The sequence below is a fragment of the Alligator mississippiensis genome, chromosome 1 (genome assembly GCF_030867095.1).
Source record: "Alligator mississippiensis isolate rAllMis1 chromosome 1, rAllMis1, whole genome shotgun sequence".
Classification (NCBI taxonomy): Eukaryota; Metazoa; Chordata; order Crocodylia; family Alligatoridae; genus Alligator; species Alligator mississippiensis.
The window spans coordinates 63690674-63718399 of NC_081824.1; the positions used below are offsets into that span (position 1 = coordinate 63690674).

The following is a 27726-nucleotide window of genomic DNA, read 5'->3' on the forward strand; positions in this document are numbered from 1 at the left end:
AGGCTCCCTGGGATGCTGGACACTGTCAAGTGTAGCTGAGTGCCCAGGCCTCCTGTGATTGGCATCCAGACATAGGCATGCATGCCCCCACAACCCCTCCACTCTAGTTCTCTGAGACCAAAAAAGCCTTGCTGCACCCCAGGTGCCCATGGCCCAGGTACCTGCCAGCAGTGGCCAAGCCATGGAGGTCACGGGGTTGCTTCTGTGTGAGCCCAGTCCCAATGTCTTACCTCCTACCACCCCGACCCACCAGAGGCATGCCACCTGCACTGGCTTCTGCTTTGAGTGGGTGGGATGCATGCTGGGGTCTGGGTGACAGGACACCTGTCTCTGGCCTCTGAGATGTTGTGTGTAGAAGCCAAAGTGAGGCTTCATGGTGCTGTGCCCAAGCATGGGGGCATCAGGGTCCATGGTTAGGTGTACGGAAGCCAGGATTGGGTTCCATGAGGCTGTGCCCAAGCATGGGGGTTGTCCTGGGCTCAGTGTCAGGTGGGAGTGTGCATTGTGGGGTGCTTTGTGACGGGGTGTGGGGCACAGCCTGGGGACGCAGATGCCCAGGTCCCAGGTCTTATGCAAGGGACACAGAAGCTTCCCTCCCTGCACCACTCCTCCCTCCCCCCACTGCCTGCCTGTGGCTAACAAATGGCCACAGGTAGGAGGCAGGGCTGGAGAGAAGGTCTGTGCCAGTTTAGCTCTGGGAGAACTCAGGGGAGGGGCTCAGTGGGCATTCAACTGGAGCAGCCAACCATAAGCCAAGAGCTAGCATGCCTCCCTGCTACACAGGGGTTGCAGGGAGCTGCAAAGGAGACTGGGCTGCAAGGGGACAGTGATCTAACTTGAGCTAATAGGGGATCTGGTACAGAAGTTCGATTCACTGGTTTAACCTAAATCAATTAGATTTGAGTGCACATCAAACCAGGTCCATCATAGACTGGGTTCCACCATTTTTAGACCAGTCTATGTGTACCTAACTTCTGTATGGTTACGGACTTATACTGATTTCAGACAGTTTAGACCAGCGTATGTATAATGTCTGTACCTGGCCTCTATCTAAATTATCAGAAAAGGAGGAGACATGAAAGCTTTTGCTTTATTGGACTACTGTATGGAATATTATTATTTGATTTTTGTGCTTGTATAACATTTACAGTTTTGGTTCCCTGGAAGGATACATGCAGTATAGTATATGGGGCAAACATGAAAAGAGAAAACAGTCATAATGAGTCGTGTGTGTGTGTAATCGCTTCTGAGCCTTTTACAGGCTAAGATCATGTAATTAGCACAGACTAATGTGTGTCTATTCCATTGTGTGACTCTTAGAAAACTGTCTCCTTCGTCACATTCTCATGATGGTATATGACTAGCAATGTTGCCAAGCATTGAATGGAGTCTTGTAATATAATTGTTACTGTAAGATAAGTCTAGAACTTGCTTTTCTTTCATAGAATAGATTCTGAGAGTCTTTTATATTGGAGTTATTGCCAGAGGTATAGTTAGTTTGCAAAAGAAAGAGATGGTATTTTCAGCACCATCCACTTCTGTTTCAACAATTGCTTACTTTGGGCAGGGGGAGTATGGGTCTTGTCTGAGAAATTATAGAAACAGATATTCATTAAAGTGATAGTGATCCCTTCTCCATATAGAAATACCTTTATCTAGTGAAGATCTTTCTAACAATGTGATTGTTTTATAGCATTCTTGAAACTGTCTTCACTATAAGCTGCTCAGCATGTGCTTTGCTTGCTACATAGCGCATCCCTGCCAGTCTCAACTGAGCTTATATTCCAAGTGAAATGATATGTGGTGCATGGACAAAGATGTCTGATTATTTGGAAATGTCATAACCACAGTTGCTCAATCTTGATTCCAGTTCATATCATTGCATATAAAAAGATTGTATTTCCAGAGTATGGTTGGTTAGGCATGGGAGAGTATATTTTAATATTTCTTGTTATCTGCAGAATACATTTTGTTGGAAATGTTTCTTGTTAGCATGCTGCAGTCAAATGCAAAGACTTCAAGGGAAACAGAACAGACAGTGTCTCAACATAATGAGCATTTACAGTGACAGACCAGTAATCTTTGCTGTCTGTACTCTACATGACCCCCCAAAGAGTTTCTCCTACTACAGCACCATGTACCTATTGCAAGATCCAATAAAATTACATCAGGCTGTAAGTAGCCACAGAACAACTGTGATTTCCAGCCTTTTCTTTTGCAAGAATACAATGAATTATGTGGGAAAGATATCCCTTGTGCAGATTGGGCTTAATCTTGTAGGTAGAACATGCCTTTGTGCCTCCAAACAGCAAACCCAGCTTCAACATTCCATTCCATTTTTTGGTCTGTCATGTGCCTTGAAATATAGTCAGTGAACAGTATAAATTATAAATATAGAAAAGCAGTGCATGGAAACATCCAGCATGGCAAAACCAAGTACATGATATAGCACGTAGGAACACAAACAAATATGTTTTAAGCACAGTAAATTACAGGCTCTCAACATATCACATGTGTGACTTGAAGTAAAAACAGCCACATGCACATGCAAAAAGAGCAGAACCCTCCCTTTCAATCAGGTGTCACAGTTCACAGGCCATCCTTGATCAATCAGAAACAACTTCTACATTGGCTGGGCTGTTGCTGTTCCTAAAGTAGGAATCCACTTATTCAGCTAAACTGTTCCCAGCTTAATTAATGACAGGCAATTGTGTTCTTAAACACTCGATGTAGCATCATATTTCTGCAACTCAGTCATCTCATTGATTGCATTTTGTGAATGTTTTGTTGATTGTATTTTTTTGTCTTGTCCATATGAATGTTGTAAGTAATGTGTGATTTTAGATGTAAGTGATCACTAATTATATGTGTAATATTTTGAAAAAGGTCATGTCTTGAAAATGCATGACTATAACATTAATCTTGCCTGCTTAATAAAAAAAAAAGTACATGGCATGCAGAAATAAGAGAACAATTGTCTTTGTTTAAATGTAGAGATAATTAGAAATGCACTGAGCTGGGTTGTCTAACATAGCAATATAATTTAGAAGTGTTTAAAATTGAAAGAACAAAAAGAATGTTTCAGAGGTTAAACTGTGACTATTGGATTACATTTGGTTAGATTTATTATACACTACTACTGTTAAAGGTCTAAACATTTCTGTAAGGTGTGTAATCAGAGATAATGTCTCAACAGAATTACACTTATTACAAGTGGGTGTGATCCCAAAGAATAAATATATTTCATAAAAGTGATAAATGGGTTAAAAGAAGACATTGCACTATCTTTCTTGCTTAGGATAAAATAAATGTACATGTTTAAATGTCTATCATATGACAAAGGAGATTGGAAAGAATTAAATATGAAATAAAGTATGTGCCTCTCTTTCACAGCCAAAAGTTAAGTTTTAAAGAGCGGGTACGGATGGCCAGCCCAAGAGGACAGAGTATTAAGAACAGGCAAGCTTCTGTTGGAGATCGGCGGTCCCCAAGTACTGACATTACTGCAGAGGGCAGTCCAACCAAAGTGCAAAAGAGCTGGAGCTTCAATGACCGAACACGTTTCCGACCTTCACTGCGTCTGAAGAGTTCTCAGCCCAAACCAGTGTTAGATGGTAAGATTTGATTATGCATATATTCCTTTGGGACTATCCATGGCATTGGCAGATCTAGGATTTTGAAAAGTGGGATGCACATGGTCTGGCACATCATCACACATAACACAACACATGCTTCTCCAATTAAAGAGAAACAAGAAGCTTTATTAATATGGTAGCACTAGATTATTCAGTTTAAGATCAAAACAAAAACAAATATAACTATTGGAATGTGCACTGATTTGCTAGGATATATATAAATAAAAAAAAAAAATCACAACCAACAAGGGAAAACATAGTTGAAGGATATTGTATCATTAGTCTTGTAGTCATGATAGTTATATGAATATCTCTTATTCAGATTCATAAAACAAAACTGAGCCTTCTTGAGTGTCTTGACAGTGCCTCCGATATTTTAGTCAATCATTTCTACACCTGAGTTAATATTACCACACCAGAGTTAAAGTTTTTAGCTTGAGGTAAAAAAAAAAAAAAAAAAAGTCTTCAGAGCTATGAAATAAGGTAGACATTGCCCAGAATCACTAACAGACAGAAAAATTGCAGAAAGAAGATAGTTTGAATAATGAAACATCAAGACCATTAAGAAGGATAGAGGGTCATTAACACCTGTGGAGTGGAGAGAGAATAACAGGAATCAGCAAGAAGATGATGAGCCATGAATTTAAATGACAATCTCAGCACTGCCTGAATAGAAATGCTTCTGCCCCTCCCAGACAGTTGGTTTTCAAGTTGGGGTACAGTAGGAATTAAGGGGGGAGTGCAACTGTGCCAGTGCACCCCCTATCATCTCCTCCCCCCTACCACTGGTCCATGGGACAGACTATTTACTGGAAAATAAGATGCTCTAAGACAATACCGTATAAGTTATACCGCTTTTTGGGGGATGTTGTGTGTGATAATACACTAGTGAATCACAGAAATTTCCTTCCTTTGACGTTTTTTATTTGATAAATAATGTCCAGACCAATACATTTATTTATTAACTAATAAAGTACCATATTTACTCATATGCCACATGAAGCTTTTCCTCAAATATCAGCTTTCCAAAATTGAGTTTCATGTCTTATGCAGAGAAGCTGATTTTATTTGATGTGTAGAGATACTGTGGTATAATGGTTGCCACTTTTTTCTAAGCTAGCAAGAAGCAGGGATGGAGTCCAGTTTTAACCCTCTTGTGGATGCTGCTGAATTATCGGTAGCTTTTGTCTAAGCAACCAAAAACTGATGCCAATTAAGCAGCTATTGTGAAAGAATTCACACTGCCGCTTGTTCCTGAAGCAGCCGCTGAGTTGGCTGAGGGGAAATGTGCTGCTCCATGAAGTCATCTCTTCACTATGACTCTGGAAAAATCTTATTTTCGGCTTTCTGCCTTCCAGAAACAATGTGCAGGTCTTATTTGGAGGCATGGAATATATGAGAAAAATGCTAATTGGCTTATGTGTCTCAATGTCCAGTTGATTTCCGAACACATGAAGAACAATATATTTTTAAAATTCCTACCTGGCAGCAGGCAGAGGAATGGCATTTCACAAACATCCTGAGATTTGTAGAAACAGCCACTGCTTTGTTGAATATTGTTTTCCATTATATAAACACAAATGCTGCTGGACTAAGAGAATAATTTTCCTCTTAACCAATACAGTTAGTGTTAGTTAATTTCTTCTCAGCTGTTGGAAAAATGCTTATTCAGCAAAATCTATATATTTCATGGAAAGGTGCAAATGTTGTTAATTTCAATGAAAAATATATTGAAACATCTTACTTGGATAAAGTTTAAGCACTTCACATCAAATTCACAGTTTTAGTTGTTAGAAAAAACTTAAAATTAAAGCAAAGTGCTTTAATAAGGGAGGTTTAATATTGCCAAAATAACATTTTTGTTTCATGAGAAATTTTGAAATTTTTATCTTTGTTTGGATTCAAACCACACACAATTTTTTAATTTAATAATTTCCCTTTCCCATGAAATAGGAATTCTAGATTTTGACCAGCTCAGATGGTCAGCTGTTTCAGGGAAGAGTAGGTTTTGAAAACTTATCCCTTTTTCTTTCTCCAGCTAAGCACTTTTATGGAGATTCTGCTTGCCATTAAATTAGCTGACACTTAAAAATGTATAAAATAGTCCTAGTGACTCCACTAATCAGGATGCATCAAAGATGGGGAAAACAGAGGCAATGCTGGACAAAGCATCTTCAGAGGACTATGGTAGCCAGGGAGTTCTGTTACAAAAGGAGCAGAGAGCGCCAATTAGCCCTTGTCTTCTATTGAAGTTCAGCCTGAAAGCTAGTCAGTTCCAAGAAGTGAGTTAAAAGTAATTTTACATATTACAAGTGCCACAGAGTCCACTGACAGTTTTGCTTTATATAATCACATATTCCCATTTTATGACAGTTTTATTCTCTCCAAAAGTACCCACACCTAAACAATAGGGGAAACAGGCTTATATAAAATGGAAACGATACAAAGAATTGTCAAATGCACAAAGTAAACCAATTGACCAATACAGAGAAACATAACTCTGTTTTTTTTTCCCCCATAATAATAATCTTGCATATTATATGTTAAAGTAAAATCTCAGCAGTTATAGTAGAACTGTGGAGCAAAAGGATAGTCACTCACTAAGCCTAAGTCTGTGTCAATGATTAGATTCAGCCTTAAAGTCACTTTAAAGTCCATATATAGTGACTATCTCCAATGTAAACCCCAATGCCTGACTCCTTACAGCAATCCAGTCTGACCTTAGAGCCCTCCAGAATCTCAGCATACAAGACTGACCCCCCACCTCTCAGTCACCTCACCATTCTGCAGTATGTCTGGAATTAACCAACATGTTCAGGCCTCAGGCACAGGAAGTCAATTAGCAACAGTCCTACAGTTCTCTGCTCATTACTTCCGGCTCTTCTTTACTTAGTTCTTCTCTCCACATCTGATAAGTAGACGCTGTCTGGTAAGTAAGCCTGAAAGTAGAGACTAATAGTCTGCCAACTGAGTTCCAGAAGGGTTCAACAAAGCAATCTGGGATTCATTTTGCTGCTATACTCAAGAAATAAAAATACAATGCAGCCAGCTCTGGTGCAGGCTAAAAGATAAAGAAGAGCAGATCATATGGCTCAGGTGGATAGCTACCTCTGGATTAACCTGAAATATAGTATAGACATACCCTCATGTACAAACCAAAAATGAATTCACTGATTAGAACCAGTAACTGGAACTGTTTCAGGAAAAAAACTGGCATCCAATGTAGTTTGTTCAGCACCATTGTAATTTTCATTTTCACTGCATTGTTCATAATCTCATCTTTCAGTTTCTAGCTATCTCACACCAAGACATTCATTCTCTTTTTCATCAGCTCTCATAGAAGAAATTTTGCAAACATTGCTGGGGCAGTGTCAGAGGAAAGTGCCCTTGACTGGGCACTTCCCAGGTTGAAATTGGAAGGGGTGTCACTGCCTCTAGTGTCTACTCGCCCACCACAACTTGATGTTGAGTTTGTAATCTACAGAATAGGCGGCAGTTCACCATGACTAATTTGAAAGCTCTTTATAGGCAGGATTTACACTAGTGGTAGTTACAGTCCAAAACACAGTTCAAAATTAGGGCCTGTACCTTTAAGGGATAGCAAGACTTGCACATCCTGTGAATCTGAATAGGGCCCAATGGCTGGGAGCTCCACCACCCCTATACTCCTTCCACAAACCACCAGAGTTGCAACCAAAACACAACAAAAGAGCAGGAGCCTTTGTGCTCCTCTTACTGCCCTCCGGGTGTGTTACAGCCTGGCAGCTTCACTTTTGCTTTCTCTCCTTCTCCTTCCAGTCTCCACAGCTGCTTTTTATCTCCCCATCAGGACTCCTAGTGGCCAATCTGCTGGCTTCACCATCTGTGAGACAGCTGCTCCTGGGGCTCCCCTTAGTTCCACTCTGAGCTGGGTTTTCTCCCTCACCCCACAACGGACAGCCTCTCTGTTCCCAGCTGTGCTGCGGGGAACAGCTGGGGACGGGGGCCAGGTGCAAAGCCTTTGTCTCCCTGACTCTGCTAGGATTCCCCCATGCTAAGTTCTGCTTCCCCTCACTCAAAGTTTTTGTGGTCCCACCTCCTTTCATCTTTGGAAGACTACTCATTGTGGCTTCAGTTCTTCCTCTTCATGCCTACATGAGAAGAAATCCATGACTATGTTTTCTGGCCTGTGTTCAACCTAAAACTAATAGAGCTGTAGCACTAGAGCCCAGTATGTCAGGAAAGTGTTATCAGACTTTGCCGTTTGTAGCCACTTTAAAGGCTCATGATCTGTGATCAGCTTAAATTCCCTACCCAGGAGGTAGTTCCAGAATAGTTCAATAACCCATTTGATTGCTAGACGTTCTCATTCAATGGTGGAATACTGTCACTCGTGCCCTCACAACTTCTTGCTGGCGTATACTATGGGCTGATCCCCTTCAGGGCACTTCTGTGTCAAAACAGCTCCAAATGCTATTTTAGAAGCATCCATCTATAAGACAAAGGGCCTTTTAAAATCTGGTGTGAAGAGCACCAGTTCTTTGCATAAGGCTGTTTTAACTTCCTCAAAGGCCCATTGAGCATCTTCCCTGCACACCATAGGCTTGGATCCTCATCCCTTCGTCAGGTCCGTAAGATAGGCAGTTAGCTCGGAAAAGTGGGGTATAAATTTGCAGTAATAGTTAGCTAACGCCACAAAATACTTTACTTGCTTCCTCATCCAGGGGATCTTGTACATTCTTAGGGCCTCCACCTTATCTACAAGGGTCTTTATCTTGCCTTATCAAGAACCCCAAATATTTTGTTTCTATATATCCTAAGGCACACTTACGAGGTTTGGCAGTGAGTCCTGCCTTCCTAAGTTCCTCTAATATATCTTGTAGGTCTTCTAGGTGTTGTGGCCAATCGTTTGAGAATATAATCATATCATTGATATAGGCTGCAGCTCTCAACTGATGTTCAGCAAGGACTTGATCCATGACATGCTGGAACATCGCCGTTGCCCCATTGAGGCCAAAGGGCATTCTCTGAAACTCAAATAAGCCCCGTGGTGTTCCAAAAACCATCTTTTTACAATTCTTGAGTGCCACGGGTATTTGCCAATAGCCTTTAGTCAAATCCAGTGTGGAAATATATTTGGCTTGTCGTATATTCTCCAGCATTTCCTCAATCCTCAGCATAGGAAAGGCACAGAATTGAGCTATTGCATTTATCTTCCTAAAATCTACACAGTCTCAGGGACCCATCTGGCTTTGGCACCACCACTAATGGGCTGCACCACTGGATTCTCAATTCCCTGATTATTCCCTTTGCTAACATCTGTTCAATTTCTGCTTTTATCTCTTTGTAGAGGCCTTGGGGCAATCATCATGCTCCCTTGCCGCCTTGGAGCGTGCGCCTGGGTTTGGCCACAGCGTTTGTTCCTGCAGTCATGGCAAGGGCTCATGTTCCCCCCGAGGGAAGCCCCAAAACTCGCCTGCCACAACTTTGATCTTACTTTCTCTTGTGACCTCTCGCCAGTTGGTTGCTACACAAGACCAGGCGGGCACATCCTGTTGAAGCCTGAGGAGCTTCGCTCACCGCAAACAGTAATGGAGCAAACACCTGGTCCCAGCTATGAAGATCAACCCGAATAGTAGCTCTTATTATTCCCTTCAGGGTCCTATTAAACCTCTCTACCAGGCTGTCCGTGTGAGGGTGGTACATGATGGTCAGTAACTGTTTGATGTAGATTGCACAGACCCCGCATTACATTGGACATGAAGTTGGTTCCCTGGTCTGTTAAAATTTCCTGGGGCAGTTCTACCCAGGAGATCTACTTCATCAGTTCCAAGGCTACTTGAGAGGCAGTTACTGATTGCAGGGTGATATCGAGCACTATCCTGAAATTTTTTTTTCAATTATCGGCACTGACATGAGTGGGACTTGGGGGGGTGTTATTGTAGATACCTTCTGACAGGCTAGGCAACCCCCACAGAATTGCTCTACTTCCTTGCATATGCCTAGCCAGAAAAAACATCTTACCAAATGGGCCACCGTTTTCTCTCTCTCCAAATGCCCTCCCAATGACAGGATATGGGCCACCTGCAACAAGGGCTTTCTATAGCCATGGGATGCTAGTATCTGAGCTATCTCTTCTCTTTCCCCCGTCCCTTTATCAATCCAATAAAGTATGTCATCTCTTACCTCAAACCGCGGCTTCTGGACTACAAGCTCTGCTCATATCACCTCCCCATTCTCACTGGCTACACTATTCTCACAGATGTGCCGGAATGAGTCTTCCTGCTGCTGGTCTGCCTGAATTGTCCTTGATCGATAAGACATTGCATATCCAGCGTCTCTTCTGAGTCTTCCCCTGGAGTTTCTTCATCTCTCTCGTCCTGTCAGTCCCTCATCTGGCCAGCTAATGTAGTGGGGGCTTCTCAGTGTTCCAGGTTCAGAAGCTACCTCTCGCATTACCTCTTTAATATATAGCCAATCACTGCCTAGTGTCATTGGATTTGGCAAGTTTATAGCTAACCTTACCAGCATGTTGTGGGTTTTCCCAAGCACCATTAAAAGGACTGTCTGATGCTTATAGGTGGTGGCATCCCTTTGAAAACATATCATTGTTATTGCCCTAAAGAGTTCCTCTATATCAGGCAGAACTAACATGGTTCACACCATGGTCTGGATGGAACCAGTGTCAGCTATCACCCAGAACATCAGTTCTCCTAGTTTTACCTCCACTATAGGCCTTAGAGGGCTTTAGTACCCTCCCCTTCCAAAACTACAATCCATCTGCTCAGGCTTTTCAATAGTCTTTTTATGGTCCTGATCGATATAGGATGTCTCCTTCCGGGGACCAGTGTGCTCCTCTCAGTTGTGGGCAGTAACTTGCTCCGTGGCCACTTTCTCCACAGTTATAACATCTATCTGGCCTCACCAGACTGCACTTCTGTCCTTCTCTTGTTCCCCCTGAGGTGGTTCTGCAATTCCCTGACCTATGGCCGAAGAGGGCCTTAACCTTCTCTTGTTGTACGCCCTTTTCCACTTTGACATAGGCCTCTGCTATCTTCAGGGATTCTGCTGCTGACTGCAGTTGATGCTGACCCACCCATTGTTGGATCCCTTCTTCCAAGTTCCTGATGAATTGTTCCAATAGTTTTAAATCCAGTACCTCTTCCATGTTTACATTTTCAGGAGTCAGCCACTTCTGTGCCAGGTCCTGGAATAGTTGTAGTAGGACTCAGGGTCACCTCTTGTCCATCATCTTCTTCTCTGGAAATCTCAGCCTATAGTTTTTTGTGGATACCTCCAGGCAGTATAAGATCACTTTCACTGTCTAGTAGTCCACAGCTTCTTCCCATGATAGAGTTCTGTATGCCGCCTATGCCTTGTCTATTAGTAGGGGACTGAACTGATAGGCCCACTTAGCTCTATCCCATCCAACTGCTGTGGCCATTCTTTTGAACACCTCAAGGTATGCCTCTGGGTCTTCCCCATGCATCACCTGAGGCATGTGGAATTACTCTGTTCTTCTTCCCAGTGCCTCAGAAGCTTCCATCATTTTCTCATTTAGAGCCAGCTGTTGGGCAAACAGCAGCTTGTCAGCCTTGTTATCTTCTACCCTGCATTTCAGTAGCTCATCTACTTGTTGTTGTTGTCTCTGCAAGATTTGCAACGTGGCCTCTTGCATCTGCTGTCAAGTATCGATGCTCCCTGTAGCAGTTGGCACTGCCTCCATCTAAGCGGGGTTTGTGGTTTCCCGACCCAGGCACCAAAATGTGGCAGCATCAGGGGAAAGTACCCTTAACTGGGCAGTCCCCAAACTGAAATTGGTCTGGGGGTGTTGTTGCCTCTAGCATCTACTTTCCTGCCGTGACTTGATGTTGAGTTTGTAATCTATAGAATAGAAGGCAGTTCACTATGACTGACATGTAATCCCATTATAGGCAGGATTTACACTCATGGTTGTTACAGTCCAAAACACAGTTCAAAATTAGGGCCTGTCCCTTTAAAGGATGGCAAGACTTGCTGGTTCAGGCATCCTGCGAGTCTGAGCAGGGCCCTGCTGGCTGGGAGCTCCACTACCCCTACACTCCTTCCATGAACCACCAGAGTTACAAGAGAAATAAGCACAACAAAAGAACAGGAGCCTTTGTGCTTCTCTTACCCCCTCCAGGAGTGTTGCAGCCTGGCAACTTCACTTTTGCTCTTTCCTCCTCCTCCTTCCAGTCTCCACTGCTGCTTCTTATGTCCCCTCCGGTGCTCCCAGCAGCCAATCTGCTGGCTTCTTCGCCAGCCAAGTCAGCTGCCCCTTAGGTAAGTGTATGTCCCTGGGCCTTCTCATAGTTCCACTCTGGGCATGGTTTCTCTCTCACCCTGCAACCAGCAGTCTTTCTGTTCCTGGCTGCACTGTGGGAAACAGCTGGTGGCAGGGGACGAGCGCAGAGCCTTCTTCTACCTCACTTTGTTATAATTGCCATATACCATATTTTCTTGCATGTAGCGCAACCCAGAATATAATATTCACCTTGTTTTTGAAAGGCAGAATGAAGCAAAAAAGAACTTTCTTTGTAGCATGGAATTGAGTAACAGTTGAAGAACTGAGTCTGTGCATTGTTCCGACATTGCAGATTTTCCTTTCAGATTTTGCTTTCACCTGGTAAGCAGCAGAACCTGCTCTTATTATATTTCTTATATATAATTCTCCGGTTTTCAGATGGTAGGATTGGGGAAAAGGTGTGTGTTGTATGTGAGGAAAATATGGCATTTTATCCTAGACATGCTGTAACTTATACTCTTAAGGAATCTCCTGTATGAAAAGTTCCTACTTCTCTGTTACTATAATTGTTTTAGGGAAAAGTCATCATGAATTGTATCCCCAGAAATTTCTACAGATATAAACTAATATAGTTCATAGTTGTGTATGAACAGTTACAGACTTTACAATTAATTCCTCAGAGTAATTTCAGACTGTTTTTGTGTCAGCAATTTCCAGCTGCAAGTCCACATTGTGTACAGGAGCCAATAGTTATGTCCAATTTCTCTTCTGTGGTAGAAGGAACAACAGCTTTAAATGACTCCAACTTTCTGGGAAATGGCAAGTTTCCACTCTGGGCCTTAGTCCAGCTGCTTCAGGAATCAATGTCATCCAACTGATGTCCTTTATTTTTCATTGCTCATATGCAGACATTATCTGCTTCATATATTACATTTTGTAGCAATGACATGTACTATAATCCTGGATGTGTTCAGGTTTCTTCCCCACTTTCTACAAGTTTCACAGTGATTATATACTATCTTCAGATGTCGTTCAGTAGAAACAGATAAAGACAACATGTTTAGCTAAGAACATTTGTAATGTTGTCCACTGAATGCAATTCATTATCTTAGGAGTTGTAGCAGTTTTCTTCCCAGTTCTCAGGTCATTATCTCTAACTCCCTACTGAAGATAGTTTCTGACCAGTTGAATGTCTTGGGTAATTTTGGTGTTTTGGCTCTCCAATTGAAGCAAAAGTCCTCCTTTTCTGGACAAAGAGTCCAGACACAGAACAACATACACCAGTGGGACTCTCTGACTCACAGGACTTTCCTCCTATTAGTGTCAAGGTCTGTAGTTTTTCTCTTGTATCCTCTCTTTTGATATGAGGTAGATACTGAAGATTCCCTGACTTCCCCCTAATAAGCAATTTCTTATTCTTCCTGGTCTAAACAATAATCTCCCTCTATTTTTGGAATCCACAGCCCAATGTCTTAATTAAGGGCAAGCACTAATATGTAGCTTCCAAGCCCCCCTAATACTTTGTTGCCCTGTCCCCTCACTATGCTATGCTAACCCAGATAAGTCCACATTTAATAGTATATGGTAGCCATTATTGATTTTAAAATGTCTTGATCTTATCAAAGGGGTACATGCATTGGAGGAGGATCAGGGAACAAAAACAACTGGAGATATCTTTCAGGGGAAATGGAAGCTCTCACCAAAATATAAAATTGAACTGAAAAGGCCCAACTGCCCCACATTTTATGTACCTAGAAAATTCTCCCCTCCCTAAGGCAGAAGCTAAAGAAGCTGAACAGATCTGTGCAGAGAACCATAGAGCCAGTAAAATAAACAAGAAAGTAGGCACACTTGCAGAACATTGTTAGTAAATGTAGCAAGGTGGGATTCCCCAGGCCAGCTCCCCCACCTGCTTCCGGGCACGCCGCCCGCCTGTCTTGCCCACTATGACTTGTTGGAAAAATTAATAAGTTGCTACATCAGACAGGTGGCTGCCCATTTCTGGCCCCAATGCCAGGGGCGCTATCTGTGGCTCCGATCCTCCCCTACACTGCAGCCCAAGCCTCACAGATGGCATCTAGCTGTTCTCAACATCACCAGCCCCACACTAGGCTCCAGAACCCTCTGGACAGGACCCTCCTATGCCACCTTCATCCAGGCTGCCAAGCACCTTGTAGCTAGCTCCCCTCTCAGGCATGGTCCCCACTCAGGACCTTCAGACATACACAGGCCCTGGCCCCATCTCCAAGGCCAGGTGGGGTCCCAGGCCCACGACTCTGGGTGCCCCTCACACTGGGCACCTAGCTCTTTTGACCTTCTTAGTCCTGGCCCTAGCATGGACCAGTCAAGGGGGCACTCTACCTCCGGCCTCACTAGCCACACACTCTCTCCCGGTCCACCTTCCTGGATGTGGGGAGCTGGGGTACCTCACACCATGCCTGGTGCTCCAGGGTCTCACAGGGGACTCTCACTCCCCCCTCTGGAGCAGCAGGTCATGGTGCTACCCTGTGATCTTACACATCGCCCCCTTATACTTGGGGTATCAGGACTTCCCTCCTCAGGTGGCTCAGGTGGCCATCGCCATGCCTGGCCCTCTCTCCCACCAGTCTCCTGACCCACCCGAAGGTGGGATCTGGGGTTAAGGCGCCCCGACCCGCCTTTCACCAGGGTGGTAACTGGCCTGGTATTTCCTGGGAGCTCCTGCACCACTGGGAGCCCCACCAAGCCATCCACACCCGACAGGATGCAGTTTTAGGTCATGCCCAGGACCAGGAGCCTCCTGACCATCCCCTACAGCTCCTGCCCTTACCTCCAGATGATACCAGCAGCCCTCCAGCCAGGTAATGTTGTGATCTGACCTCCAACAGCAAAACTGCCCTGTTTATATGGGCAGCCCCAGATTCAAAATGGCTGCCCTCATCAGACACCTGGCAGCTGCCAGCTCCAGGCCCTTAAAGTGGCAGGCACAACCAGTGCCCTGCCACAGTAAACAAAACAGAACTGTCTATTCAGAGGCCCAAAAGGGTTAAATGAATACATAAAAAGACATCTGTTTTCACCACTGACAGGGAGAGGGATTTTTCTAGATAAATGGTTGACACCAAATATTTTTCCCTGCTTGTTACCTTAGTAACAAGGTATCTACTACTCTAGTAGATGCTCTCAGAAAAACAAGGTATATTTGGGCACATTCAGCACCCTCTTTGAAAGACTTTTCTCAGACTGCCAGTTGGATTTTGTTCACAACCCAAGGAGTTTCACAGAAAAATACGACAGTTTTTGATGATTTAGAAAGTACAAAGGTCTTATGCCGATGAAAAACAACTGAAGAACCTGACCTAGATGCTTCAGGCATCTTTGGAAACAGCCAGAACTGCTGGGCTAAAGATAAATGAACAAAATGCAAATTCTCTGTAATGGAAATAATCTTTCTGGAAGGATAGTTAACAGCAAGATGTATAGGTAGGGTCCAGTCAGGTTAAGGCCATTGCCAACAAGCCTGTCACAAAAGACACAACCATACTAACTCTTCCAAAGAATCTTTGTATACAAGTGGAGAAATGTATGCCTAATCTAGCTGTCTGAAGTAGTAGTCTAAGAGCATTCCTATGCAAAGATATTCATAGATTCATAGAAGCAGGGTCAGAAGGGACCTGGGCAGATCATCAAGTCCGACCCACTGCCATGGCAGGAAAGAATACTGGGGTCAAACGACCCCAGTGAGGTGTTCATCCAGCCTCCTCTTAAAGACCCCCAGGGTAGGAGCCATCACCAATGACCATCATCCAATGGCCATGGGATGCTATTATTAAAAAAGAGACTGACAAACTGAAGGGAATTATTAAAGAGGCCCCTGAATTAAAATGGCAATAAGTGCAGAACTAAGTTGTCCTCAGACACCTCCAGAAGAATGTTCGAGCAACACAATGCTCAAAACTGTTGCCTTAATTCATAGCATAAATATTTCAATGCAGATCCACTCTGTCTTTAGGGTGGAGTGTGATTTTGGGTGACTTTACACTGATTTTGTGTATCATTCCATTCTGGGAATGGAACCGTAATATGTTGCAAAATACCAGAAGGTGTTGACCCAGGTTCTATACCCTTTGAACCAGAGGGTGTTTAAACTTACATATCCCACTTCACAACAAAGTGCTCTAACCAGCAGGCCACAGGCTTGGCCTTGTTTCATTTCATAGATTTCATTTCATAGACATTAGGGGTTGGAAGGGACCTCATGAGATCATCGTGTCCAGCCCCCCCTCCATAGGCGGGAAGTCAGCTGGGATCAAGTGACCCCAACAAGAAATAAATCCAGCAGTTTTTTGAAGGAGTCCAGAGCAGGTGCTTGCACCACCTGTAAGGGGAGTTTGTTCCAGACCCTGGACACTCGCACTGTAAAGAACTTTTTGTTATATCCAGTCTAAATCGGCCTTCCTGGAGTTTATGGCTGTTAGACCTTGTTATCCCTTGGGGAGTTCTGGTGAACAGGAGTTCTCCCAGGTCCTGATGTACCCCTCTTAGGAAGTTGTAGGCTGCTACCAAGCCCCCCCTGAGCCTTCTCTGTTCCAGACTGAAGAATCCCAAGTTCCTCAGCCTCTCCTCATATGGCCCCCAAGCATGTGTATAGGCAGCCAATATGATTTGGGGTTGTTGCAGCTGCAACAAGGGTATGTACAAGTGTTACATTTAGATTGCCCTAAATGTCCTGGTGTACAAGCAGTCAGAGGGCTTAGATAACCATAAAAATGACACGCGTAATCTAAAGTCAGTTCACCTGTAGTGTTCCTTACAAGTGAACTCACTTTAGATCAGCAAAGAGTTAACCCAGTGTAGCAAGTGTTGATCCAGCCTAGCAAATGCCTACATGCATTCACAGCACAGCCCCAGGGCTGGCACAACCCAGCCACTTGCCACAATGCCAGAGCTGTGCTCTCTTAACTCCCTCAGTTCTGACCAGGTTATTTCCGCCGCCCCTCCCCCCCCAACTATCCTACCCACCAGACCAGGTAGGACTCTGCCCTCCCCCTGCTCCCGCCCTCCCACAGAACCCAACCCCCCCCCCCCCCGACCTGCCAACTTGCCTCCAGCTGCCCACACCCCCTCCAGGCAAGCAGCAAATGCTTGCATGCACAGGATTCCAACTCAGGTGTAGGTAGCTTACACTAGGCTGTCTGAACCTGAGCCAGGTCCTGTAAATGTGTTTGTACCCTTAGAACAAATAACTGCAAAGGGAAGTGAAGTTACAAGAGGGTAACCTTTTGTGCCTGTGGAGTTGTCTCGTCCCCCCACACAACAGACAATAGACCAAAAGGAATAGATCCACCTTCTCAAAGGCTTCAGGAAGGAGAAGATAAAGGGTATTGCTTTGGCTGTCTTCTCAAACAGCCAAGTTCTCAGACAAGAAACTACCACAAGAAACTTCCACACCAGGTTGAGACAGGTGACTTCGTACTGTGAGAAATAATAATTACCACACATACCAAAAATACTGCAGATGCCTCTGGAGAAATCCACAGATCCATGTGACAGCATAGGGCACTTCAGAGACCAATTGAATGTTTTTAGTTAGTAGGTTTTTTTCCTTTTTCATAGCTTCTTTAGGGCCTCCCCAGCAATCCTTGTGGTAAGACCCAAAGTTTTGCTTCATAATTGTTTTCTTTCCTTAATGTAAAACAAGATCTGTTCTACCTTTACCCTTTACAACAAACATTGTTTTACATCACTTACCACCCCATCTTGACCTGAAATTAGCAGCAACCTTCCATAAACGATCAGCACTCCATGTTATCATTGTCTTTCCTTATATTTTGCTTCTAAACCTTTGCATGATATCTTCAGCATTCACTATAACCTAGAGACAGAGTACTGAATAAAACATCAAAAGTGTTCTACTCTTGAAATATTGCAGACATATTTCATTTGATTAATTAAAATGAACTCTCCATGGAAATTGTTGATTTCTGTTCCTATCTCTAAACTTGATGGTAGAACATTATAAGCTCGCATGAACTCTGCTCCTCTATTCTCCAGAGAGTACTTACATAGAATTCTCTGGGTGAATAGATTATAAAGATCATGGAAAGAATGCAAGTGTATACTTCATCCCCCATGTCCTTAGTTATTACTATGTAATTTATGTATTATAAAAAATGACAGCTTTTCTTTTAAGTAGTACATACATCTTGCCATCACCTGGGGTTCATTTAATCAGGGATAGACTGTTAATTGCTTTTAGAACTGCATTAACTACTCATTACTGGTTCAGAATTAAATGATATAATATCTTTAGACTTTTTATTGGATTTATATGATTTAATATAACGGGATTAAAATATGTTGTGCTATTAGCAATACAGCAATTGATGTTATTCAGTAACTTTCAGTAATGTTTTTGTGATTGCCTGAACTGATAATAGATATTTCATTTATTACAGATTCTATTCTATTTAATTAGTGAGATGTTATCAAACATAACCCAGCAAAGGGGTCACCAATGGCCTGCAGGCTGGATTCAGCCTGTGAATCAGTCTGATCCAGCACAGGGGGGATCAGCCATGCTATCCTCCCTCCCCCCACCACCACAGTAGTTCTCTTCATTGCAGAGCCTGCTGCTTCACAGTGTTTGAACTAACCTTTGTTGCAGAGAGGTCCGGAATCTGGCAGCTTGACACTTGAAGTGGAGGGGGATGAATGGAGACTTCTGGTTTGTATTGATGGCAGGGTTGCAAACTCTGGCCAATACTGGCAAAAGGTCACAGCCCCATGATCTAGCATACTAATTTGAACTCTGAGTAAGATTGTCATCAGATGTAAATTAGCATAGATCCCTTGGTTTCAGCAGTAGTGCTTCTGTTTCCATCAACTGAAAATCTGGCTTTATAAATCTGTATATGTATCATCATGAAGCAAAGCTTTATTCATGAAGGTAAAAACTTGCTTATCAAAAGGATTGTTTTCCCAATGAGGGGTTCGCAACTTGAGTAAGGGTGGTGTAACAGAGCTCAGAGAGAGAGTAGCATAGTCTGATGTAAAGGTGCATGATTTTCAGATGACCACGTCAATGGAGAAGCCAAGAATTATCAAGCCAATCCAAAGAAATGAAAACCTTCATACAACACTATCTCCTATATATTCTGTTTATGCAAAATATATTGCTATTTTTAAACATGCTTGATTTTTTTCAAGTGGCCTTTTTCTATTTTACATAAACTTTTGTTTATAAAGCAAAGTATCTTGGTTACCATTAATCCAATACTGACCTCCTTTCTTCCCCACCTGTGACTTAGAAGTTGGTGCTTCTTGCTCTTTCATGGGAAGGGAGAAGGAGACAGAAGTAGGAGCTACCTGATCTTAAGTGGGCAAATGACTTTTGCTGCTTCTGTGCCCACCCCAACTGTAGGGTTGGAACTAAAGTCTTATCAGTAGTAATACCAACTAATTCCCTTACGAAGCAAAAGTTTGGAACAGAAGAACAAATACCAACAAAGATGCTGTGGGAACAGAATACACAGAAAGAGATGGTCAAAGATATATGATGTTTAATCTATGATTCTATACAATAGTCTGAAATTTCTTATTATGGGTAGGCCTTCATATTGAATGAATGAATGAATGAATGAATGAATGAATGGTGCATGTATAATATTCAATGTGTGTGTAACTAACTTTTAGGTAACTATAATTTTAAAAGAATAAAATCCCAAATGACTTAAAATGGTACACCATCTATCCTTCTTTCTTCTCTCTTTTGATCACCTAATAATCAGTTGGATAGTGAGCTGCACTATGATGTGATCAGCAGTTTTTACTGTAAAATTATTATGCATATAATTAACTGATTTTAGAAAGCCTTCTGATTCTGCATATCATCACTCACACAATAAGAACGCCTTTTTAATTAAGTATCAGGAACCATTCCATGAAATATTGCCAGTATTTCTACAGAGCAGTTTTCTGATATTAAATAACAAGTAAAGATAATGGATAATTATTAGGAGGGCATCTTTATGTAATGTTCATTATACATCTAGAACAGAAGCATGAATTATTTAATAATGGGTATAAATGAGGTGTCTGATCTTAAAAAAATTGCAAGTGTTTGCTGAAAAAAGAGATTAGATAAAATATGTAGAATAAAATCTTGACTGTGACATGTAAATAGTTGTCTCTCATTTTGCATGGACAATTCCTGAATAATGTGGATTTGGGGCTTGTTTAACAACTAGTTTAGGAATTGGGAATTACACATGATTAAAGTAGAGTGCTCCTGGAGTATTGGTTTCAGCACCAACTTTCAGTGGAGGGCTCAGAGGTGATTTATTTCTGTCTTAAATGTCGTATGGCCCAGATTACACCAGATTACACCAAAATCTGGCATGGCCCAGATTACACCAAGTGGCAGATATTTTCAAAAACTCTTCCAGGAAAAATGTCCTGAGATCTCACACCAAGATCTTCATCCTCACCCCTTCTTCACATTAACAAGTTGAACATTTTGCTGCGCTACTACTGAATTCTGTACACTCTTTTAGGAACAGTTTCAAACACTTTATGGAAATGCAGTTTGATATAAGTTTATTTGTATTGCCTTTCTCTTGATTATTCATAGATTCATAGAATTATTGTTATAAGAAAGTGTTTCAGTTGCAGTTGCCAGAAAAATGAGCAAATGACTCACGCTCTCAGACCTCCTCTTTCTGGCCCCAGTTCAGGAAAGCACTTAAGTACGTACTTATGTCTATCCCTGTTAAGGGCAGCATTGTGCATTCTTAAAGTTAAGCATGTGCTTAAGCACAGTACCATTATTTTCTTGAATTGAAGGCTGTGGATGTGCATAGAACTCTGGAACATGGGACTTAACAAACAAGAAAGTTGTTTTTTATATGTGAGACCCTTATTAAAAAATCAGAAACCTGTCAGTGCCTTCAGGCTTTGAAAAATGCATTTTTGAAAGCAAACTATTGCTCATAAGAAAAAGAGTTTGTGTCCAGTCAAACAAATAAGAAAACTGATCCTCCATGGGCAAGCAAGAAATTTCAGAAATATAAAGTAAATTTAGAGTTTAACATTTAGATACTTTTATTGTTTGGATAAAGAAAAAAACATATATGGCACAAAGTGAGGCATGAAGGGTTAGCATTCTCTTAATGAGTAAATATCATATTTATTTTCAGATTCTCAAACAAAGTTTATTGAACGGTTGCAAAGGATCATATGGGTTAGCTCCAGTTATGTAAATTATGAGCTAGATCCCCAGTTTGTAATGGGGTTGGGCCCTGTTACTGTGGAGAGGAGTGTGTCCAAGCCACCTCCAACCCAAGACAGTTGCTCCTCCCTGCCCCAGCACCAATGCAGTGGCGGTGCAGCTGTAGCAACCAGCCGGAGGCAGGTGTGGCAGATGCAGCCCCAGCAATTAGCTCCAGCTGGGGGGAATGTTCCCCAGCTTTGGGTAATTTAAAACCCGGCTGTCTGGGTCAGAAAGAAGGGACCCACGCCTGGAGGAGAAGGGCAATAAGAGCAGCCAGGGCAGCTGCCAAGGCGTCTCTCTGGTGCAAGGAGCTGGCAGCGTTAAGAGAAACATACTCAAACAAAGCGATGCGGCCCCGTACAGGGTCTCCCTCGCCTGGCAGAGGCCTGAGGTTGGCTCATGCCCTGGGGCAGCTGGACTGCAGTGTGGAGCAATGACTGTCGTGACCCTCCCCCAGGGGAGATAAGTACAGCAACCCCCACCCCCCAGCACAAGATAAGTGCAACCCATTTTCACTTCTCGTTCTTTATTTTTTGTAGTTGGTTATAGACCCAGGGCCAGGTTCCAAGAGCTGGAAAGAATCTTGTAGCCTGAGAGGCGAGCCTCAGACCCACTGCATGGGAGGCTGGGGTCCTGGGAAGTGGATCCATGGCCAACCCACCACAGCTACAGTAAAAGTGGGCAGGGCTTGACAGTACACCCAATTGAACATGCCCAGCAGTGCCCCTCCAGAGTAGCAATTACCTACCCGACCCACACAGTTTCTGCCATTAATTGATTAATTACCCAATAAATTCAGACTGGCCATGCATGCAAAGTAAGATCAGCCACAAGTGCAAAGTAATTATCTCACAATTAACTGGTTAATCGTGCAAGAAATTTAGACCAGCCACACATGAAAAGTAATTATCACATAAATAAAATGGCTGTCCAGGTATGAAGAGCCAGCCAGCTGTCAAGTTGGTGCTTGAAAATGTGTAACAGCTCTATAGCTGGTTTCTGTCCAGCTTTAATTTGAATGTGTAGCAGGGACCTTTATGGCACCCTTCAGATATAGCAGAAGACTGCTGTCATGTCCCATCTTAATTACTTTCTGCACAAACTGTTACATGCCTATTTCTTTCAATCTCTCCTCATATGGCTTCCAAGCCCTTTATTGCTTTTGCCTGCCTGTTATATTCCTGCTCCCTTGGACTGGAATCCAAGCCCTGTATTAGGCACTCAGACACTGTATTCATACAGGAGAAGAAATGAGCACCTTCTAAGAGCAATACCAAAACCTGCACACTGAGCCAGCCCAGAGGAAAAACTAAGGCTAAGTATAGACAGTCAGAAAGCCCAAGGCTGAATTGATTAAATGGTTGCAGGTTAGTCTAAGCTGCATAGACTGAACCAATAGGCAAGTGAACAGACATTCACTTTTGATCCCAAAAATGCAGCCATATGCCTGCAGTGGCCCAGGCCTGAAACTGGGGGACACTATAGCACACCTTCCTGCTCACTTGGAGCAGATAGTTTGGGCCAAAGCTAGCTGTCCACACTTCAAGGAGGTTTGCAGGGGAGGTGCAAAGCATCCTGGGATGCCAAGGGACTGTGAGTATACTTGAATCTGGAGGGGATGTGGGACAGAAGTTCAATAAACTGATTTAATCAAAATCAGTTAAATCGGGTACTACATCCATCCAGGTTTATTTTAAACTGGTTTCGGCCATTTTGAAAGTGGTTTATGTCCACTGAACTTCTGTTGTGTTACAGATTTGAACCAGTTTACAATCACTTATACTGGTTTATCTGTTATTTTTGTCCCTAACCTATGTGCAGGAGGTATTCTGAAATCCCACTCTGGAACCCAGGTGCCTGAGGCCATATACAAGCATTACATTTAGATCACCCTAACCAAGGTTAGGGCAATTTAAATACCCAGGTATGCAACCATTCACAGAGCTTATATTGCCCTAAAAATGAGGCACACAATATAAAGTGAGTTCTTGTCAGACAAGAACTAACTTGAAATCAGCATAACAAATGCTTGTACACATTTCCAGCACAGTCCTGGGGCCGGGAAAGCCCAGTCACTCTCCACAGTCCCAGAGTTGTGCTGTTTTTACTCCTTCCCCGAACCCTAACTGGGCTATTTTTATCTCTGACTAGGCTCCCCATCCCTATACAGGGAGATAGCTGGAGAATAATCAAATGCTGTGGCTGGATTTAAAGAGATCCCAGATTATTTTGTGAACATTAAAAGCAGCAATAAAGTATAATGCATAACTGAATTACATGTACATATATAGCATATATATTGATATAAAAAAATATCCCACTTAGATTCAGACTCAGACAAACATAAAAATAAAAATATGGAGTTTTTATACTGCATTTGCATAATACCCATAAATTTTAATGGAAATTAATAGGATCATCCATGCTATATGCTACAAAAGTTTATCTGGAAAGCAGGGAAGAGCTGTACCTGTAGACTAAATGAATCCAATATAAATAAGCTTTTGTCTAATGAAGTGAGCTCTTGCTTATGAAAGCTTATGTATCTGTGATTTAGTTAGTCTCTACCCTGCCTTTTGCCTAACTTCAGACTAACATGGCTATCTCTCTCTGCAAATGTTTATTTGATTAAATTAGCCATTTTTTTCTGTTTGCAAATAAACTTGATGACAAAGGTTTTTTTGATAAAGTTCATATAAACAAATTTCAATGAGTAGGAAGCTTGCAAGCAGCTTGTTTATACTGTTAACTTCATATGGTATACATGTAGTCGCAGAAGTGTTACAAATAGTTTTTATTTCCTGTAAGATGACCAGCAGTTAAAGAACATCAATTCCTTGCTTATCTTAGAATATGGGCTATTATATAAAAGACAGCTATTCTTAAAAATTCAGAGAGAGAGAGAAATTACAAGGGGGCGCTAACAGCATTTTTACATGTGCTTCGGGGGTGTGGGAGGGTGCTTTAATTAGTGAGCCATGCTAATTAAAAGTGCCCAGGTGTCAGATGTATCAGCATCCCTGTGCTGAAAAAAGGCAGTGGGGCTCTTTGAACTAAAGCTCATTTGTGGTGCCCCACCACCATTTTTCAGCACAGGAATGCTGATCCATGTGATGCTAGAGTCTGCTGAAGCGCATTAATTTCTGTGCTCCAGCAGACTCACTTAATCTGCTTCAAGGCTTAATCGAGTCTGCACCTCCACACTGGATTTCCAGCACATTGAAGCAGGCTTTACAGCCCAAACAAGATAAAAGTGGATCTAACACTAAACCAGTAATTACAAACATTTTTTTCAGTATCAGCCAGGTCTAAGAGTTAAGTATACAAAAAAAAAGTCTCCCTGCAAATACAGATCACTTTAGAATGTAAAAACAAATGTAAAATTATACTTTAAAACTTGTGAAAGTAAAATTAACACCATAATGTCATATGTCAAGGAAAACTAAGAAAGAGCTATTCTTCTAGCAATGAGTAAAGTACTTTATTAGCACAAGGAATGAATTCCTAGAACTACTCCATCTCCTTCTGTTTCTCTGTCGAGCTTTTGCCTGGAACTTTCCCAGCCTTCCTGACTGGGTCCCTGCTACAGTTTTGAGAAACAATATCCACATACTTAAACCCAGACACACAATCTGGTTTAGATTAAATTTAAAATATTTAACCACATATTTTGCAATGTATATTTAGTATGTACATAATGTATGGCCCAAAAGCTTAAGTTGACAGGAAATAGTTTCAATACTTTACATAAGTATTTGTAGCACAAAGTACTTGCAGGGATGGGTGGATGGGTGTTTGATCTGAGAATAGTATACATAGGGCAACATAACATAGTGTCAACAGTAACATCATGTACCATTTGTCCTGCATTCAGAAATTGTGAGATTGGACTTTATTTTTCTTATTACTACAGGATTTAAGAATTAGACAGAATGAGTGAATTTCTAGACCTTGATCATTACTGGATTGTTGTTGCTATCCCATGGCTGTTCCCAGAAAACAAATGAAAAGGATAAAAGCTTTTTTATTCTTCCAAACAGACAGAACATCCTGGGCGTTACTAACATTGATAGCATAGTGCTATAAGGAAGATCATAGCAGTGTCATAGTTTTATTGAAGCCAAAGTACGTTGCTAAATAACAAAAAACTTTTCTAAAGGACAAGGCATATGACATTTGTACAAAATAAATCAAACTTTATACATAATTTATAGTATAAACCAAGCCATACGAAATTTACAATATCATATTATCCCATGCATCTATATGAAGTGTGTACAGCAGTAGAAGTTATAAAGGGAATACATGCATATTGTGTTGAATATCTTAATATTATACAATGGCTGTAGTTATTATGTCTTTATATGTTTGGTTATGATGTGCTATTTGCTACAGAATTAAATCAAAAGAGATCATTAAGGGAAAAAAGCACAGGAAATTAAATAATTGGAAAACTGTACATCTGGAACAAAGGCATAGCTAGATTATAGCTTAATAGAGATTCATCTTGAGGTCTCTTCCTGTACTGGTATATGGGACCTCCAATGAGAAGGGTCATCCTAGGATGAAGAGCCTTTGGCTGTTTGGCAGCCATGGACATTTGTTCCTCCTGCCCTCATTCTATATATATATACCCTGGGCTTACAATAAACAGATTCAAATGAGTTAAGACAACAATGGATGGACCATCAATTTGAAAGTAACTACTTAGCTGGCTCCATCCTATCTAGAATGCTTTACTCTTCCTAGAACAAAGTCTAGGATCAAAGGGGAGCCTAAATCATAAAGATGCTGGCTCCAGGGAAGAAAAAGGGCTAATGGGTTGCCAAAAGACAAAAGTGACACACACACTGAGGATAGAAGCAGATATCATCTGATGTGTTATTTGCGTTACCATAATTTTTTTAAGCAGAAAGTTGGGGTTCCCTGCTTATGGTGTCCCTCCCAAGGCTCCCCAGGGGCATAGCTCCATAAGCTGGGACAACCTGCACAGGTCCCAGTGTGGAGAAATGGGACCCATAGAATCCCCAGTTCCCTGTGCCTCCATACTGGGACCCACTTACACAGACCAGTCCCAGAATCTCCAGGGACACATCTGGGTAAACCAGGAAACTCCCACTTTCATTCTTACCCAGATGGGTCCCCAAAGATTCCAGAGGCAGGTCTCAGTAAGCAAGGAAACCCTGACTTTGCCCACTTTCCCAGGACCCCTTCCCCCAGGATTTCTGGGGATCCATCTAGGTAAGAGGATTTTCCTGCTTACCAGGTAGGTCTCCAGAGATCTCAAGGGTGCATCTGAGTAAGCAAGTAAACCCTATTTTTTTCTGTTTACCCAGACAGGTCCCCTGAGATCCTGGAGACATGTTTGGGTAAATGAGGAAAGCCAGGCAGGTACTCTCTGGACTTGAGCAGCCCAATGCTGCCTGGGAATTCCTGGATTTCACAGGACTGGGCCCCTCCAGCCCCCAGAGAACACATCATCCCTTGTTCCGTCCGCACCATCAATGGGCAAGACAAGGGGCAGCACATGGCAGCACAGCTGACCCACTACATTCGGCAACATCTGTTTCTAGCCTGAGAGATACAAGGACTGCAGCAAGCAGGCTGACTCTCCCAGCTCAGAGATGGGAATATGCTGAACTTAACTTTTCTGTCCATAGCTCAGTTAAGCTTAGGTAAGTAAATATATGCATATAGGATTCTTTGTTGTGTTAACCAATTTTCCTTAATACTACAATGCTTTTGGCAATTAAAAGCTACTTTGTATGAAGAGCTACTTTGTATCTCCTGAGCTACTTTGCTCAGGAGATTAGTTAGTGAGGCATTAAGGCTCAAGAGCATAGGAGAAATGGGGGTCCAGGAAAGGTGGTCGTTCCTCAAGGGAGCGATCCTACGGGCACAGAAGGCGACAATCCCATTACACATAAAAGGGGACAAAGGGGCCAAGAAGCCCTTTTGACTGAACGGGGAAGTCCAGGAAAGCCTAAAGGCAAAGAAAGAGGTATACAGGCAGTGGAAACGGGGTAGCTACCAAGGAGTAGTATACCTCCCTGGCTAGCACTTGCAGGGAGTCAATTAGGAAGGCCAAAACAGGATTAGAATTTAGGCTGGCAACAAAAATTAAGGACAACAAAAAGTCCTTCAGGTGTGTAGGGAGCAAAAGGAAGGTGGACGATAGCATAGGACCCCTACAGGACAAACTAGGGCAATTGGTGACAGAGAGGGGGGACAAAGCTAAGCTCTTCTATGCGTTCTTTGCATCTGTATTCCTAGACAAATCTCCCAATTGAACAAATCTCCCTAGACCAAGACAAATCTCCCAATTGGATCATATATAGACACAGGAGGGACACCAGTCCACCAACTGTTAGCGCAGATTTAGTGAAGGTGCACTTGTGTTCATATCAGTGGGATGTGTTCAAATCAGCCCAGAAAGACTTCATCCAAGGGTGCTGAAGGAATTGGCCAGTGTCATAGCAGAGCTGCTGGCATGGCTGTTCGAGCACTCATGGTGCTCCAGTCAGGTCCAGAGGACCATAAAAGGGTCAGTGTGGTCCCTATTTTCAAGCAGGGGAGGAGGGAGGAACCAGGAAACT

At 42.5% G+C, this 27726-nt stretch overlaps 1 protein-coding gene across 2 annotated transcripts in view; it reads left to right on the top strand.

Annotated features, from left to right (window-relative positions):
* KCNQ5 (potassium voltage-gated channel subfamily Q member 5) overlaps nucleotides 1-27726 on the top strand; it is a 635336-nt gene that overhangs the window by 572421 nt on the left and 35189 nt on the right. For both annotated transcript variants that reach the window (XM_059731129.1, XM_059731133.1), the window contains one exon: nucleotides 3394-3614. In XM_059731129.1, the coding sequence (XP_059587112.1) occupies nucleotides 3394-3614 (221 nt within the window). The remainder of the gene's footprint in view (nucleotides 1-3393; nucleotides 3615-27726) is intronic.